Source organism: Ogataea parapolymorpha, chromosome II (assembly GCF_000187245.1).
Source record: "Ogataea parapolymorpha DL-1 chromosome II, whole genome shotgun sequence".
Lineage (NCBI taxonomy): Eukaryota > Fungi > Ascomycota > Pichiomycetes > Pichiales > Pichiaceae > Ogataea > Ogataea parapolymorpha.
The window spans coordinates 1-14,493 of record NC_027865.1 but is presented as its reverse complement, the minus strand read 5'-3'; the positions used below and the strand labels follow the sequence as shown (position 1 = coordinate 14,493).

General features: G+C 45.1%; 8 protein-coding genes across 8 annotated transcripts; 2 read left to right on the top strand and 6 right to left on the bottom strand.

Moving 5' to 3' along the window:
* Positions 1 to 190: 190 nt before the first annotated feature.
* Positions 191 to 1,582, top strand: HPODL_04530 (putative transporter; the record flags this gene model as incomplete). The annotated part of the gene is made up of 1 exon (XM_014080865.1): positions 191 to 1,582. One exon carries the CDS (start codon positions 191 to 193, stop codon positions 1,580 to 1,582), a length of 1,392 nt encoding a protein of 463 aa, XP_013936340.1.
* On the bottom strand, positions 1,583 to 2,662 carry HPODL_04529 (Conserved hypothetical membrane protein; the record flags this gene model as incomplete). The annotated part of the gene is made up of 1 exon (XM_014080864.1): positions 1,583 to 2,662. The coding sequence occupies one exon, from the start codon at positions 2,660 to 2,662 to the stop codon at positions 1,583 to 1,585; it is 1,080 nt and encodes a 359-aa protein (XP_013936339.1).
* Positions 2,663 to 3,087: 425 nt separating this feature from the next.
* On the bottom strand, positions 3,088 to 4,167 carry HPODL_04528 (uncharacterized protein; the record flags this gene model as incomplete). The annotated part of the gene is made up of 1 exon (XM_014080863.1): positions 3,088 to 4,167. One exon carries the CDS (start codon positions 4,165 to 4,167, stop codon positions 3,088 to 3,090), a length of 1,080 nt encoding a protein of 359 aa, XP_013936338.1.
* Positions 4,168 to 4,458: 291 nt separating this feature from the next.
* Positions 4,459 to 5,814, bottom strand: HPODL_04527 (uncharacterized protein; the record flags this gene model as incomplete). Its single annotated transcript, XM_014080862.1, has 1 exon — positions 4,459 to 5,814. One exon carries the CDS (start codon positions 5,812 to 5,814, stop codon positions 4,459 to 4,461), a length of 1,356 nt encoding a protein of 451 aa, XP_013936337.1.
* Positions 5,815 to 7,071: 1,257 nt separating this feature from the next.
* Positions 7,072 to 8,811, bottom strand: HPODL_04526 (uncharacterized protein; the record flags this gene model as incomplete). Its single annotated transcript, XM_014080861.1, has 1 exon — positions 7,072 to 8,811. One exon carries the CDS (start codon positions 8,809 to 8,811, stop codon positions 7,072 to 7,074), a length of 1,740 nt encoding a protein of 579 aa, XP_013936336.1.
* Positions 8,812 to 9,458: 647 nt separating this feature from the next.
* HPODL_04525 (putative transporter) lies at positions 9,459 to 10,994 on the bottom strand (the record flags this gene model as incomplete). Its single annotated transcript, XM_014080860.1, has 1 exon — positions 9,459 to 10,994. One exon carries the CDS (start codon positions 10,992 to 10,994, stop codon positions 9,459 to 9,461), a length of 1,536 nt encoding a protein of 511 aa, XP_013936335.1.
* Positions 10,995 to 11,560: 566 nt separating this feature from the next.
* Positions 11,561 to 11,821, bottom strand: HPODL_04524 (putative secreted protein; the record flags this gene model as incomplete). Its single annotated transcript, XM_014080859.1, has 1 exon — positions 11,561 to 11,821. One exon carries the CDS (start codon positions 11,819 to 11,821, stop codon positions 11,561 to 11,563), a length of 261 nt encoding a protein of 86 aa, XP_013936334.1.
* Positions 11,822 to 13,261: 1,440 nt separating this feature from the next.
* On the top strand, positions 13,262 to 13,528 carry HPODL_05109 (Conserved hypothetical membrane protein; the record flags this gene model as incomplete). The annotated part of the gene is made up of 1 exon (XM_014080858.1): positions 13,262 to 13,528. The coding sequence occupies one exon, from the start codon at positions 13,262 to 13,264 to the stop codon at positions 13,526 to 13,528; it is 267 nt and encodes an 88-aa protein (XP_013936333.1).
* Positions 13,529 to 14,493: the final 965 nt, after the last annotated feature.

Here is a 14,493-nt window from a genome sequence, read left to right as displayed (position 1 = left end):
GTGTCGTTTACTCTTGTTTTCCATGATAGAATTACGGGTCACGTTGATCAATTCCGAATATTACGATCTCCAACTTTCCACTCTCCTTCTCCTCGGAGCACAAAGGGGTACCTTTTTTTCTTTTTTCCGGCCTTGGCTTAACTGTGGATTTGAAAATTTTGGGCTGGATCTTTCAATCGTTTTAAAGAATATGATTATAGACCCAGATTCACGCGCACGGTATGACACTCCCCAAGAGGAGGATGATCAGCCAGTGCATGCCAGAACATCGTTTAAGCTAGAAATGGAAGACCTTATAAGAAATTCACTGCCCACGCTCCTAACGTTCCTGTTGCAAAGTTCGCTTTTATTAATAATCCCCATTTATTTTGCTGGAAAGCAGGGGAAGGATGTGTTGTCCGCATCATCCATGGCCATCACCCTATTCTACATCACAGGACCAGCACTCGTTTTTGGATTCTGTACCGCAGAAGATACACTGTGCTCCACTGCATTTGGGGCAAAAAGCTACACCAAAGTCGGTCTCTATTACCAGAGATGCATGTTGATTTTGCATATGATGTTCATTCCGATTGCATTGCTGTGGATCAACTCCGGCCCCCTGCTCCGGGTATTTTCGCCGGAGCTTGCAGACATGTGTGTCCCAATTTTGCGGCTCATGGTGCTCGCAATTCCGGCTCTCATCGTGTTTGAGTGCTCCAAGCGGTACTTGCTATCCCAGAACAAGTTCAGAGCACCGACCATGGTGCTGCTTGGAGCACTGCCTTTCAGTTTGATATTCAATACGGCGTTTAAGACATTCTACTTGGGACCGGCATTGTCGTTGGTGCTAACGTACTGGACCGTTTGCATGTTGGTAGTCACGTACATATACTTTGACGACCATCAGTGCTGGAACAGCGACTTGCGTCCTTCAGTCTTGTTACAGGATTGGGGCCAGTTCTCTATTGGCCTGTCAGGAATCGTTATGGTTTGTGCTGAAAGTTTCTCCTTCAGAGTTATCACGCTTTTATCTGCCAAATTCGGTAGTGTAGAGCTGGCCTCGCAAACTGTGGTGACCACCATCTCCATGTTTCTCTTCCAATTCCCGTTTTCCTTTGGTATTTGCTCGTCCGTTAGGCTTGCTAATTATATTGGAGCACGCTCTCATAACTGCGTGACAGTGATGAGAGTTGCCACAGTGGCAACTGCTGTCATTGGACTGATAAACTTTAGTATCATGTTCTTCTTCCGAGGATGGCTGCCCCATATTTTTACTGATGACGAGGAGGTGATTAAATTTACTGCCAACTTGCTCCGTGGTGTGGCCTTCAACGAGTTCGGGGACGCCGTCAACGCCATTTTTTCCTCCCTTTTGAGAGGCCAGGGCCGCCAAAACATCGGCTCAGTGTTGAATCTGACGGCCTACTACATGATTGCCATTCCTCTGGAGTTGTTGTTTGGCTTCTACTTTGGGTTAGGAGTTGCTGGCTTGTGGGTCGGCTTTCTACTCGGAGAGCTTTTCCTGTCTGCAGCCGAAGTTTATTTAATCTGGTCTACAAACTGGGACGGGCTTATAGAAAAAAACCAAGCCATTGTGTAATTACTTAGTGTTAACCACAATCAGGTGATCCCATGGACCTTTTTCTTGGGCCTCGTCAACAGCTTCTGAGTACTTCTCGATAGGGAATTTCTTTGCGCTCACGTGATCCAGCTTAAAGATTTCATTCTCAACCAATTTGAAGAAGTCCTTGGCCTCCTGGCGCGAATACATGAACTTACCTTTGACAGTAAGATCATTTGCGACAATTAGTGCATATGGGATAGTAACATTGCCAAAAACTAGGCCCGAAAGTACAATTCTTCCTCCAAATCTGAGGGCACCGAGGGCAGCATCCAGATAAATTGGGCCTGGTACTCCGCTAGGGCTGAAGTCCATAAAAACGTCGAGAGAACCGAACTTTTGAAGAGTAGCTGTATCAGCCTCTTTATCGCCTGTCAGAACAACAGGATAAACGTTTTTATAATTGGATGCAAGTTTCTCGAGAGCCGCTTTGTCTCTTCCTAAGGCAAGGACTTTAGCACCCAGTGAAGCGGCCACCGCAACAGCAGCACTGCTAAACCGTCCGGTACAAGGACCGACAGCCACAGTCTCTCCTGGCTTTAAATCTACCTCTCTAAATCCACCATAGGCCACGAGAGGGAAGCTCAAGCCAGGAATAAAGTCCGTGTCGAAATTGATAGCCTCTTCATTGATAGGGTAGCAGCTCTCAATGTCCACGAGTGCGTACTCCGACAGGTAGCCGTTTCTCTTGTACTCTTGTGCCGATAAGGCCTTAGATTCTGGAGTTGGACCATCTGCAACCGACTTCACCAGATAGTGGCTGGGAGCATCTCTCGACCAAACGGCGGAATCAAGATAAACGAGCTGCCCCTTTTTAAAAGTGTCACTCTCGATCACTCTTCCCACGCCGGCTGTTCCTGCAATGAAAGGCTCGGGAAGACTAAACTGTGGATTTTTAGGTGCCTCGACTCTGGACTTGAGTCCACTTCCCAGAACGCTGGCTTCCACTTTTACCAGCACCCGGCCAGGAGCCACTTCAGGCACGGGAATTTCTTTGAGTGTAAGGCCCGATCCATACTTCTCAACAATAACTGCTTTTTGGTATTTTGGTAACGACATTCTGATTGTTGGGAATTGGAGGGAGTATCTTGGGGGTTTATATATCCTTGCTCCGTAGACTTTCTGGTGTCTGATTATTAATCAGACATGCAAAGAATCCTAATCTGATGTATGCCAAAAGAGTTCACGCAATTCAAAGCCATAACTCATACCGATTAATCCGATAGAGAAGCCTGTGTCGAGCAAACAACAGCAAATTTGACGGCCTTGTAGTCTACATGTCAAAATTATTACATTTCGCGAAAATCCCCAGCTTCATCATCCCTCAAAATTTCTCATCAGCACCACCACGAAACACCTGCTTATTAATATTTTATTTAATTTACGTCGTGATTTCGGCTTTTATCACTTTTATTGTTATCGACAATAGATATCTCCGGATTATCTTGCGTGATCTTTCGGGTTGCAAAAAACTCTTAATTAAACTACTTAGTGCTCAACACGACTTGGTGATCCCAAAGCTTTTTTGTCGAAGCGTCATCAGCTGCCTCTGAGTATTTCTCAATAGAGAATTTCTTCACTTGGACGTGATCCACCTTGAAAATTCCGTTCTCAACCATCTTAATAAAGTCTTTGGCCTCCTGTCGCGAGTACATGATTTTTCCTTTAATGGTAAGGTCCTTTGAGACCAATAGTGCATATGGAATGGCCACAGTGCCAAAAACAAAACCTGAAAGAATGATCCTGCCTCCAAACTTAATAGCACCAATGGCAGTATCCAGGTAGATTGGGCCTGGTAATCCGCTAGGGGTGAAATCCATAAAAACGTCAAGAGGGCCAAATTTTTGCAGAGTGGCCGCATCCGCGTCTTTGTCGCCTGTCAGGACAACAGGATGAACGTTGCTAAATTTTGATGCAACGGCCTCGAGCGCCGCTTTGTTTCTCCCCAAAGCAAGGACTTTGGCGCCCATTGATGCAGCCACGGCAACAGCAGCGCTACTAAACTTTCCTGTAGCGGGACCAATGGCCACAGTCTCTCCTGGCTTCAGATCGATTCCCCTAAATCCACCATATGCCACGAGGGGAAAAGTCAAACCTGGAATAATGTCCGTGTCGAAGCTAATGGCTTCTTCATTGATAGGATAGCAGTTCTCGATGTCCACTAGTGTGTATTCTGACATGTAACCGTTCCTCTTGTACTCCTGTGCAGATAATGCTTTGGATTCAGGTGTTGGACCGTCTGCGACCGATTTCACAACATAATGCTCGGTAGAATCTCTCGACCAGACAGTAGGGTCTAGATAGACAAGTTGCCCCTTTTTGAAAGTATCACTTTCAATCACCCTTCCCACGGCAGAGGTTCCGATGACGAAAGGTTCAGGAAGGCAAAACAGTGGGTTTTTAGGCCGTTCGACTCTTGCTTTTAACTCCCCACTCACAATGCTAGCTTCCACTTTGACAAGCACTTGGCCGGGGGCCACTTCAGGCACTGGAAGCTCTTTAAGAGCAAGGCTTGCTCCGTATTTCTCGACAACAACTGCTTTCTGGTATTTTGGTAAAGACATTTGGGAACTTAGAAGAGAGAATCTAAGGGTTTAAATATAGCCCTGCTCCGAGGGCCGTACTCACGTGTTATTAATAATGAATGTCACGTAGAAACGAATTCCGTGTTTAGCAGCGGTCTTCATCAGTGCCGAGCCTTCTTACATGCCGAAGTGTCCGAATCAGCAGCAATGGCCAGTGAATTGAGTCGCTTTGAGGCCCAGGTGTGAACGCGATTGCATTTCTCGGAGATGCTCGGCCTCAATCCTCGGTATTTTTCGAAAGAGCGACCACCAGACACCTGCATTATTTTCTTAATCAATTTCTTCTGTAATTTCAACTATTTCGCCACTTTTCTTGTTTTGGACAATAGCACTTTCAGGGTTAATATGCGTGGTCCTGATAATCTTGAAAACCAGGTATGTCACGCTTGGTACAGCAGCCCAAAACACACCTGCCGCCACTGACAAATTGACCATGTCGTTACCATTTGTGACTCCCGCCAGGAAAGACAGCATCGACCCAAAGGACTCGACTGCTCTGATGAGACCGGAAATATAAGCATTTTCCTCGGAACTGAATTCCTGCACGCTTACCACCCAGAACACCCAATTGAAGACAAACTCGGTTGGTATCTTGAAAATTTGCATTGGCACATACGTGTTGTAATAGTACATTCCTGTGGCCCAATCAAGAGTGTCTGTGCTATGAGCCAAGTGCTTTTGCACAATAAAGCCCCAGATATAAAAGCCCGATTCGAAAAAAATGATGAAAAGCCAAGATATCTTGGCTCGCGAACCAACAGATATTTTTTGACAGTCAAGAAATGTGCCTCCCCCTAAGTCCACTGCGCCCCCTATCAGAGCAGTCAGAAGAACGTTCAATGCTCTTGCGCGGACCGAAAAGTTGTGTGTCATAAAGTTGCTCTGCCAGGTTTTGTACCACGTGTTGACTACCAGGATGGGTAGCAGAAGAATTATTTCCTTTTTTCTCAGGAGACCTAGATACCTTTTGCCCATTTGTTTGAGGCCATCCTTGACCACGTTTGTTTCGACACGGGTATTGTCTTTTCTGATCACTTTCTCTGGAGGCGACAGCAGCAGTGCAAAAAAAGGACCAGTACATTGGATAGAGAAAAGAGCGATGTATGTGTTGAGGCTCACTTGGCCCTTCTTCTTTCCACTGTAGTTCATGGCAAATACGACTGCACCGGATATTACCCCTCCGAATTTGTTCAGCATCTGCCATATGCCGATGAATAGCCCCTTTCTTGATTTTTCTGGATAGCTCATCACAATAGCTCCTTCAGACATCCAGAAAGCAGCCCCCGATATTCCTAGAAGTACAGATGCGGCCAAAATAAAGGCCTGATTTCCGGTCTTAGTGTTATAGTACAAGGACGCCGAGTAGATTGTGTGTCCTATGCATCCAATAAATAACGTTGGCCTCAGTCCAAACGTGTTGGCAAAAAGTGCAGATATGGGTCCTAATACGACCGCCATTGCGTTCAGAATGACCGTCGATACATTCCACGTTCTGGTAGTTGCCTGGCCTCCGGCTCCCAAGTTTGCAATTGCAGCATAAATGCCTGGCTGTGTGAATGATAAAAATCCAACCAAAAACGCCTGGGTTAAGGTTGATCGGAAAATCTGTTTCCTCGTTAGGGCCATCGTCAAAGTTGAAGAAACCTGATTTTCCGGCGGTATGTGGCATATATATACCCCTGAAGTGTGGCTTTACATCAAAAGAAGAGCTTCATTTTGCAGCAGGATTTGTTGCTGCATGCCAATTGGTTGAGCCCGCGTGCAAGGACACCACAGGCGGGATCTGGTTGGTGGTGAATGAATTAATAAACTATGGAATCAAATTACCCCTCGGAAGTATACAAGCCAAAATTGAGGAGTATCAGTTGATTTCGAACTTATGAGATCCGTTACGTTGATACCAGATACTTTGATAAGCATCTTCACTGGGATCTTGACTATCAAATTACTGTGAGGGTGGGACAACACGATCTGGCTTAATGTGGAAGTCCATCATTACTGGTGTCAACACTGACTCTTGAAATGAATCACTTTGTTGTTGCAGGTGTGTGGGGATTCGTCCTTCTATGCATTGCACGAAATATATAAACTGGTGTGGCATGGGTATGATGTTGTCTATTGTTGCATGTTTCCGATACTGCTCGCAATATTTGGATAATCCCTTTTAATCCGGACTATATTGAGGGTCCCTGCATATCCAGCCCAGATCTGTATATTATAGTAATTATTATAAACCTGCATTCCTGTAATCGTGGATCTCATGATTCCATCGCAACTTTGGCATGTAAGTCACAGACACATTGAAGTGCCGCCAAGCGACATATCAAGGGTCTCACCTGACTACATTGGATTACATTCGATGAGCACGTTTAAGATGCGAAAGCAATGCGTGAGTGCGTTGATTGATTGTGTGAATGCCAAGCTGTCTTCAATTGGGCCTTTCATCTTTCATCATATGTGGGGAAACATCCAAAATTATTAATCTCTACTATTTAAATTTCTGCATCCTAAATTTGATAAGAAATGGTGATAATTTCAATTCATTACATCATGAAGAAAAACTTTCCGTTGTCATTGGAATCTCCAATCATCATATTCTGCCTAACAGGTCAATCCAATTGAGCAGTCGGGACTATCTGTATAACCATTGCATTCACCACTATCAGCCTAGAGATCGAAAAACTGTCACTTTTGCGGCCACCAGGGCTCTATGTGTGTATCACTTCCCTTGCTAATGATTGTCCCAAACAGCTTATCCTTTGACTCACTAACAGGTAGGCTGTACCTAAGTAAGACGATGACATTTTGCAATTTCAGCAACTATTGACAGTTCATGCAGTAAGTGCGCGATATTTAAAGCTGTAAAGGTTATGGAAAATTACACTAGAAGAGTGGCAGCAATTGGTTACGAGGAAAGTCAAATGGCCAATTGAGTTCTGCCAGAGCTGGTGACCCCATATCTGCCGTAATATCTTCCGTAGGCGATGCAGCTTGAGTCAGTGCATGGGCAGGGTGCAATTCTGAGAGTAGGAGGATATTTTTTCCTGAGTTGCTGTGACGGATGCCCAGGTTCTGTGAAGCGTTTTGAAGGTCCTGAATAAAGATATTAACCGTTTGTGGATCTGCCCATCTTGAGCCATTGATGATTTCAATGTTGGAATTTATGTAGTGTTTTAACGTCTCTGAATGATGTGTATGAGTCTGATACGGATTGGGAGAAACATTATACATCATCAAGCGAGACGCTTCCAAAAGTGAAAATGCCATTGACACCGTGTTGTATGCATCCGCAATAAGGTGCTTATTTTGCTGAGCGATTTTGGATACAAGCAAAGCATGATTCATACATTCCTCATGTGCAGCCTCTATTTTGCTGGGTGGTATTTCATCTGAGTCAGGGATCGTGCGGTTGTACAAAAGGTGATAAAGCACTGGTCTGTGCACGTCGCACCGGATTTGAAGCAGCAAAAGGTGAAGGTTTATGAAGAAAATCTTTTCCTCATTATTGTTCATCTTGGAAACATTCTCGATGCTGTAATGTAAATGATCAGGCAATAGTTCAACTGTAAGCTCTATATCGTGGGTGATAGGTTCAGTTGGGGATTGCTCCTGCCACCACTTCATGTGTTGTTTTTCCATTACCTTCACACAATTAAGAGTGTTGTATCTCAATTGTGACAGATGAACGGCGAGAGAAAACAGATTGAAGGGATGATGATATGGTGGCAGGTGCGTGTGGAATGGAGATTCACTAACTTGCGATGCCATGGATTCTAGATCATAAGCAGGAGGTTGAATTGTTAACAGTCTCAAATCGCAAGACATAAATTCCGGCACTCCAGCTGAGAACATCCGATCTAGAACGAAAACATTCCATACCATACGCCGTCGTCGTTCTTTTTCAAAATCGTCCTTTATCCAGTCAAGTTCACGGTTGAGGATCAGTCCATAAGCCATTCTTGAGAGTATGGGAATCAGGAAGAAGTATTTTTGAGAACTAGTTGAGCATCCCCAAACAATATTAACTAACAGGGCTTGGAATTCATCAAGCTTCATCTTCCCGGAAGCCAAAAGTGTTTCGGACAGATGCCTCGTGTACCAATGGTTTTTGAATTCTACTAGCCGCTGCTCAGGCACAACCATGTCGAGTGACATACCTACAACAGCTTTGGTTAAGGACAAAGACACTTCTCCCATTGCTAATTTGAATAAAAATCGTGGATCCAGAAAGTTTCCAGCGACAAACGGAAAATTTCGTTCGATTGTTCTTTGGCAAAGTATTTCAACCACTTTCTTGTTGGCTTCCGAGTCAATGGTGTCGTAGAACTTTTCCAAGGCCTCGATTTCAGTTAAGGGCCGCAAAAGAGTGTAAGAGCACGATTTGCCCAATTTTTGACATCTATCACATGAAGGAAATGTTCCTGAGCACTTTCTCTTCCCCTTTTTGCACTGTGTACAAACGTGCTTTGAGTTGTCAACATCTTTCGTAGATGTGGGGGAAATATGTCGTGTCGAATATTCGCACTGGACTTGTGATCTCAAACATCTCAGGCACTGGGGTTTCGTCTTATCACATTTCAGCTTTCGACTCCGACAGATGACACACGCAACCGAATGACTCATGCTGAGCCAGGTAAGACACGAGAATGTCGAATAAATTAGAGATAATTTTTAAATTATTTAAGCTACAAATCAAGAAATATCAATTAAAAATCACAGATGCAAAGATCTCTCTTAAAAACCACTTTACTATATTCTTAATGACTCTAGTTTAAGTGTATTGCTCCAATAAACGTCGACACCAACTTTTGGATGCCACAGCCAAAGTGATTTCTAATGAACAGCGTAGCCTTTGTTACAGCGCAGCCGAGTTTAGCATCAATTCTTCGTCTCTTTTATTCATGTACCCATTTCTGGACTGCGTGAGGAGCATGGTCTAGCTTTTGCCATGCAGTGATGAACTTGCTGAAGCGAATCGTTCACCAAGTATGAGACTGCCGGAACCTGGAAACGAATGAATCTTGCAGATGTGATATGTTAGCCAAGTCATACAATATCGTTCAATTCTAATAGTTTCAAATTCAAGTACATCGCTGGCTAATGTTAGTGAGCTTCATGATTTATTTACCACACTTCATGAAAGCTAGATGATCAGGGTTCCGCTTTTTTAAGATATCAATACAACACAAATCTTAATAAGTACACAGTCATAATATTCTGCCAACAATTACAAAAAATCTCATTAATTACCTACCCTATTAAATCTCAAATTAGTAAAGGTACCTGAACCCTGGCATTTCGTAGTCAGTCAGATCAGAAAATTCCAAGTTCTCAATTTCTGGCGGAGGATTCTCGCTTTCCAATCTCTCTCTGCGCTTGTTATCAAAATAGTTAACTCCAAGCAGAGCGAATAAGCAAAAGAGTGAGAAAACGTAGCAGACGACAATTGCAATCTTAGCCGAATGATATCCCGGGGCTTCGGTACTCAAAAATGTCTGTGGTCCAACGAGGTTTCCAACGCAGTAGCCGATCAAAAGAATTGCTTGTGAAGTAACCTTTTTGGAGTACCCAAGGGTATTCGATCCAAAGAGAGAAAGGAAACAAATCATTCCGATAGGGGACAGCGAATACAAATATAGTCCCGCGAGTTGCGCGTGAGCATTCGAAGAAAAGGCCAGCATGCATGATCCAACGATAACAACAATAGTGATAAACGAAGAAATACCAATTCTGTATGGGAACTTTCCCACAAAAAGTGCAAATGCAATTAATCCGACAGTCTCAACAGCTCCACCAGGCATTCTCATGAGCAAACTTTTCTTATCGCCATATTTTAGTGAGTCGGACAGCAAAATTGACATAAAGGATCCAAGTCCACCATTAGGAATGTTTGATGAAAAGGCATAGAAAAACCCAAGCCATGTTCTAGGATCGATCAAAGATTCCTTAAATTGATACCATTTCCACTCTGGGTTTCCGTATCCTTGCTTGCTATCTTTGACTCTCTGGAAGACTAAGACCTTTTCTCTCTCGTTCAAAAACCAAGCGTCTGGGGGATTGTCTGGAATATGAACCATCAATAAGCCTCCAAGGACGATGGTCATAACACCAGTCACAATGAATAGCACTTTCCATGCTTCTATGGAGTAGGAGTCAGCGTGAACATAGCAACCGTAGGCAATAGCACATCCGAGTATTGTACCAAACCCATTATTGGAGTAGTACACCACTGTCCTCAAGAAAGACTCCTCCTGTCGATACCATTTGGCCGAAAGTAACACAAAACCAGGAGTCACAGCTGATTCCAGACATCCCAGAAGAATACGACAGACAATAAAGCCCGCGTAATTGGAACATGCTGCGTGACACGTTAAAACTATTCCCCAAAGAATAATACAAACCGAGGTAGTTTTAACAAGTGGGAAACGTTGCAAGCACCTCGACAAAGGAAACACTGCTGCAAGAAACGCTAAGTAAAACGCCGTGGTAGTCCACGAGTATTGTTGGCCCACCATGTTCAGGTCGGTTCGTAGGCCCATGATGGCTGCAAAAGAAGTTGTACTCTTGTCCATGTATTGGACTCCATAGATAAGAGAAATAAGTGGCAGGATCATAAAATCGATTTTCCGTTTCAAAGCATTGTATTCTTGGTCTGTAACATCTTCAATCGTGTCCAGCTTTCTTGCATACTCTAACGCTACGTCGGCATGGTTCTCATCCACCACGACCTCTTTTCCAAGAGGAGATCTGAAGCTTTTGATGGCGTTCTCCTGGAAATTGTGAATGGAGCTTTTATTGTCGGACATTGGCTCTGATGATTAAGCAAGCCACTAGTTAAATAGGATGTGGGGCCCGTTTTTTTCCCTCATCATTGCCTGTTTGCCGGAAAAGAAGTCCCGGATAACGTTCTCCGATAAGACTTAAGATAGGCCTTGTTGAGAAATATTTTTTCGGCTAAAACCCCGACAAGGCTGATAAATAATTAATGCGAGATATTTGGCGAAGAAATCTCTTTCCTTCGGAAACCCCGCAAATCCGCCCCACCCATAACCAATGGCAGTTCAGATTCCATGCTTGATTATCTGGATAAGACTTTATCACGTAGATAAAGATTAGGAGTCTCTCTAACCAACACTAAATAGCGGAAGTAGTTTAGCGATACTCATGATATCAAGGCGAGATCTTTTTGCTCTTAAGTTGCTATTAGCACATAATGATAAGTGTACTATGTCTTATCATTCCTTGTACTGTGAAAAAAAAAAAATGCCAACACAGATCTTTTAGTTCGACTCAAACAAAAGCTTTTTGTTGCATTGTTAAACACTACGAACTATAAAAAATTGTGCTAAGCTTTTAAAAAATATCCTACCAGCTATGCAGAAGCAGTGGCAGTACTAACGTATGCCCAGAAAGAGGAGGAAGCCTCAGCATCTCCGACGGTGTAAACGTGGATGTTGGTGTTGGTAACATATTGCTGGGCATATCCAGCATCAGTGTTTCCAATCGTGGAAGTTAGAACCTTGGTGAAAATTGCCCCATCCCTGTCGATAACCAGAGAGTAAGTGGTAAGGTCTTCGGCGACAGCGAAGGAAGCAAGGGCAGTCAAAGCAGCGGTGAGGGACAGGAACTTCATTTTGAATTGTAACTGATAACTAGAGAAGAGGGTTCTTCGGCCAGTTATATATGACTGACTGACGTGCGAAAAGTCCGCAGGTATGGCTACTTAACTCCAGATCTTTTTGCTGTTTGGAGAATTATGGTTTATTTAAGGCACGATTCTCATCTATTGGCCCTCACTTGAATCGTGCTTAGAAGCAGTGTGGCATTCAACGACTCAAAACCCGTACGAATTATTGGTCTGTGCTTTCCGACGCAGGGACCCGCATCAAAACAAATTTTTTGAATGTAGATCTTTATTATCGGGAAACGCTTGCATTATTCAAACGACGTCAAATTCGGGGATGAGCAAGATTAAGGGGGTGAGCCAGCAAATAAGATTTATTCGCGCACAATAACGGCGTTTTCGCAGCAGTCACAACTCATTCAAAAACCGCGCCCACAATGCCGGAGCTCGTAAATTGCATCGCCGAACGCGAGCTGTGTCAGGGTCAAACCGGGATCCTCCTCAGCTGAGTTGCGGTGGCTAGAAATTTGATGGAGCTCCCAGGTGATGGCCAAGTCCATTTCACCTTTTAAGAGCCTGCCAGTACCGGAAGGCTCATCCACCAGCTGAGACGTGATTGGACCAGAAGCACTCGATTGGATAGCACTTTTTAAGTAGGTTTTCACTCGAAAGCATACATTGCGAGCTAGCAAACGAGGGGAAACCAATGTCGGGTGGTGGCCTCGGTGTTATAGCGGGAGGTTCTGGTATTGGGCTAGTGAGTAGAGCCGTGTTTAGTCGGAGATGTGCCGAAAAGTGCCTCAACTGAGAGGGACGTTGGGTTTGCAGCTATGAATCGCAAAATCGACTACTCTTGAGCGTTAGTTGCACAATCGAAGCAGCAGCTCCGAGGGATCCAATGGGGTGGCCGTAGAGTCACGGGTTGCGCGGCCTCAGCCAGCTGAAGGTCTCGCATCGGCAATGAATGAACAATGTTTATTGGCAGACCAGAGTATCGGGTTGAGAGGATGTTACTGACGGCAGAGATTAACGTTCCTGTGTAGAGGAGCAAATGTGTGATGGAGGTAAGAACTATAGTCCCCCCTGGCGGGTATAAGGTAAGCTATCATGTGGTGCGCAGGCTCTATCTATTTCAGGGGTCATTAGTTCCTGGTTCATTATCGACCGATTTGGTCGTCGACCATTAATGATCGGGGGCATGATTGCCATAACCATTCTAAACCTTTTGATTGCCAGCACGGGTATCGACAAAAGCAATATACCGGCAATGAAAACATCTTCAGGATTTATGGCAATGTACAACTACGTGTACAACATTGCGTTGGGAGGCGGGTTCCTTACATTTTGGCGTCTGAGGTGTCGTCCGTTTTCTTGAGAGCAAAGACGTATGCGCTTGCAAACCTAACAAACAATGCTTTGCAATGCATGTGGCAGTTTGTGCTTCCGTATATGTTTAACGCAAACGAGGCAAACATGGGATCAAAAATCAATTTCATATTCACAGGGTGCTCATTCCTTTCGATCTTTGTGTTCTACTTTTACCTTCCGGAAACCGCGGGGCGCTCCTTTGAGGAGATCGACGAGATGTTTGCTCTGAAGATTCCTGCGCGTCAGTGGAAACACTGGCAAACAAAAAAACAGGAGGAGTCTGACCGGTACTTGAAAGAGCTGAAAATCGTCGAGTCTCACGATGAGCTTCCGAAAACGATTGTGTAGGCAAGTTGAGTAAACTTTAATGAAAATGAGGGTTCGATAAACTGCGAAACTGGAGCCCATCAGCAGGAGGTGGGGTTTAAATCAACGGACTGAGTGGGAGGAGCAGGTGGCGCGTTCAGCCGTGGCGCGTTCAGCCGAAGGCACTTTGAAGCAGGTGCCGTTGAGAAGAAGGACTAACGGAGTTATCTGACTACTGAAAGATTACGTAAATGGTTGCTTTAAACAATTTATTTAATTGCAACTTAACCAGGAATTACATGTCACTGGGACCCAGGCACAGGCAAATCTTGAACAAAAAACAGTGCTCATCACCGGGGCATCTGCGGGCATTGGCGAGGCAGCCGGCGGAAACAGTAAGCTAGTGCTGGCGGGGAGGTGGTCGACAGACTGGCAGAATTGAGCGGGCAGTTAAGAATTATAGTGACCCCCTGCCCACCCGGGCGGGTTGGTGCCGGCGGGGTTGGTGTTTTTGGTGGGCGAAGAAACGCGGAGTGATATGCGGGTGTGTTTTGCGGCGGGTCTGCGCGGCGGGCCTGTGCCTGGCGGGTCCCCTGGCGTGTGGGCCCCATACAAAGTGCGGGTGGTTTTGCTGGGAGTACGACCGGCGGGTATAGCGGGTGTCGCAGACCGGCGGGTCGGCCGGCGTGTGGGCCCATACAAAAAAGGTGGTGGTGTTTACATGGCGGGTCAGACAGCAAAAAGGTGGTGTCCCAGTGGCGGGTCAGACAGCAAAAAGCTGGTGTCCTAGTGGCGTGTTAGTCAGCAAAAAGATGGTGTCCTAGTGGCGGGTCAGGACCCGAAAAGCTGGTGTCCTAGCGGCGGGTCAGTACCCAAAAAGCTGGTGTCCCACCGGCGGGTCAGTCAGCAAAAAGTTGGTGTCCTAGTGGCGGGTCAGTCCCCAAAAAGCTGGTGTCTCATCGGCGGGTCAGTACCCAAAAAGCTGGTGTCCTAGCGGCGGGTCAGAC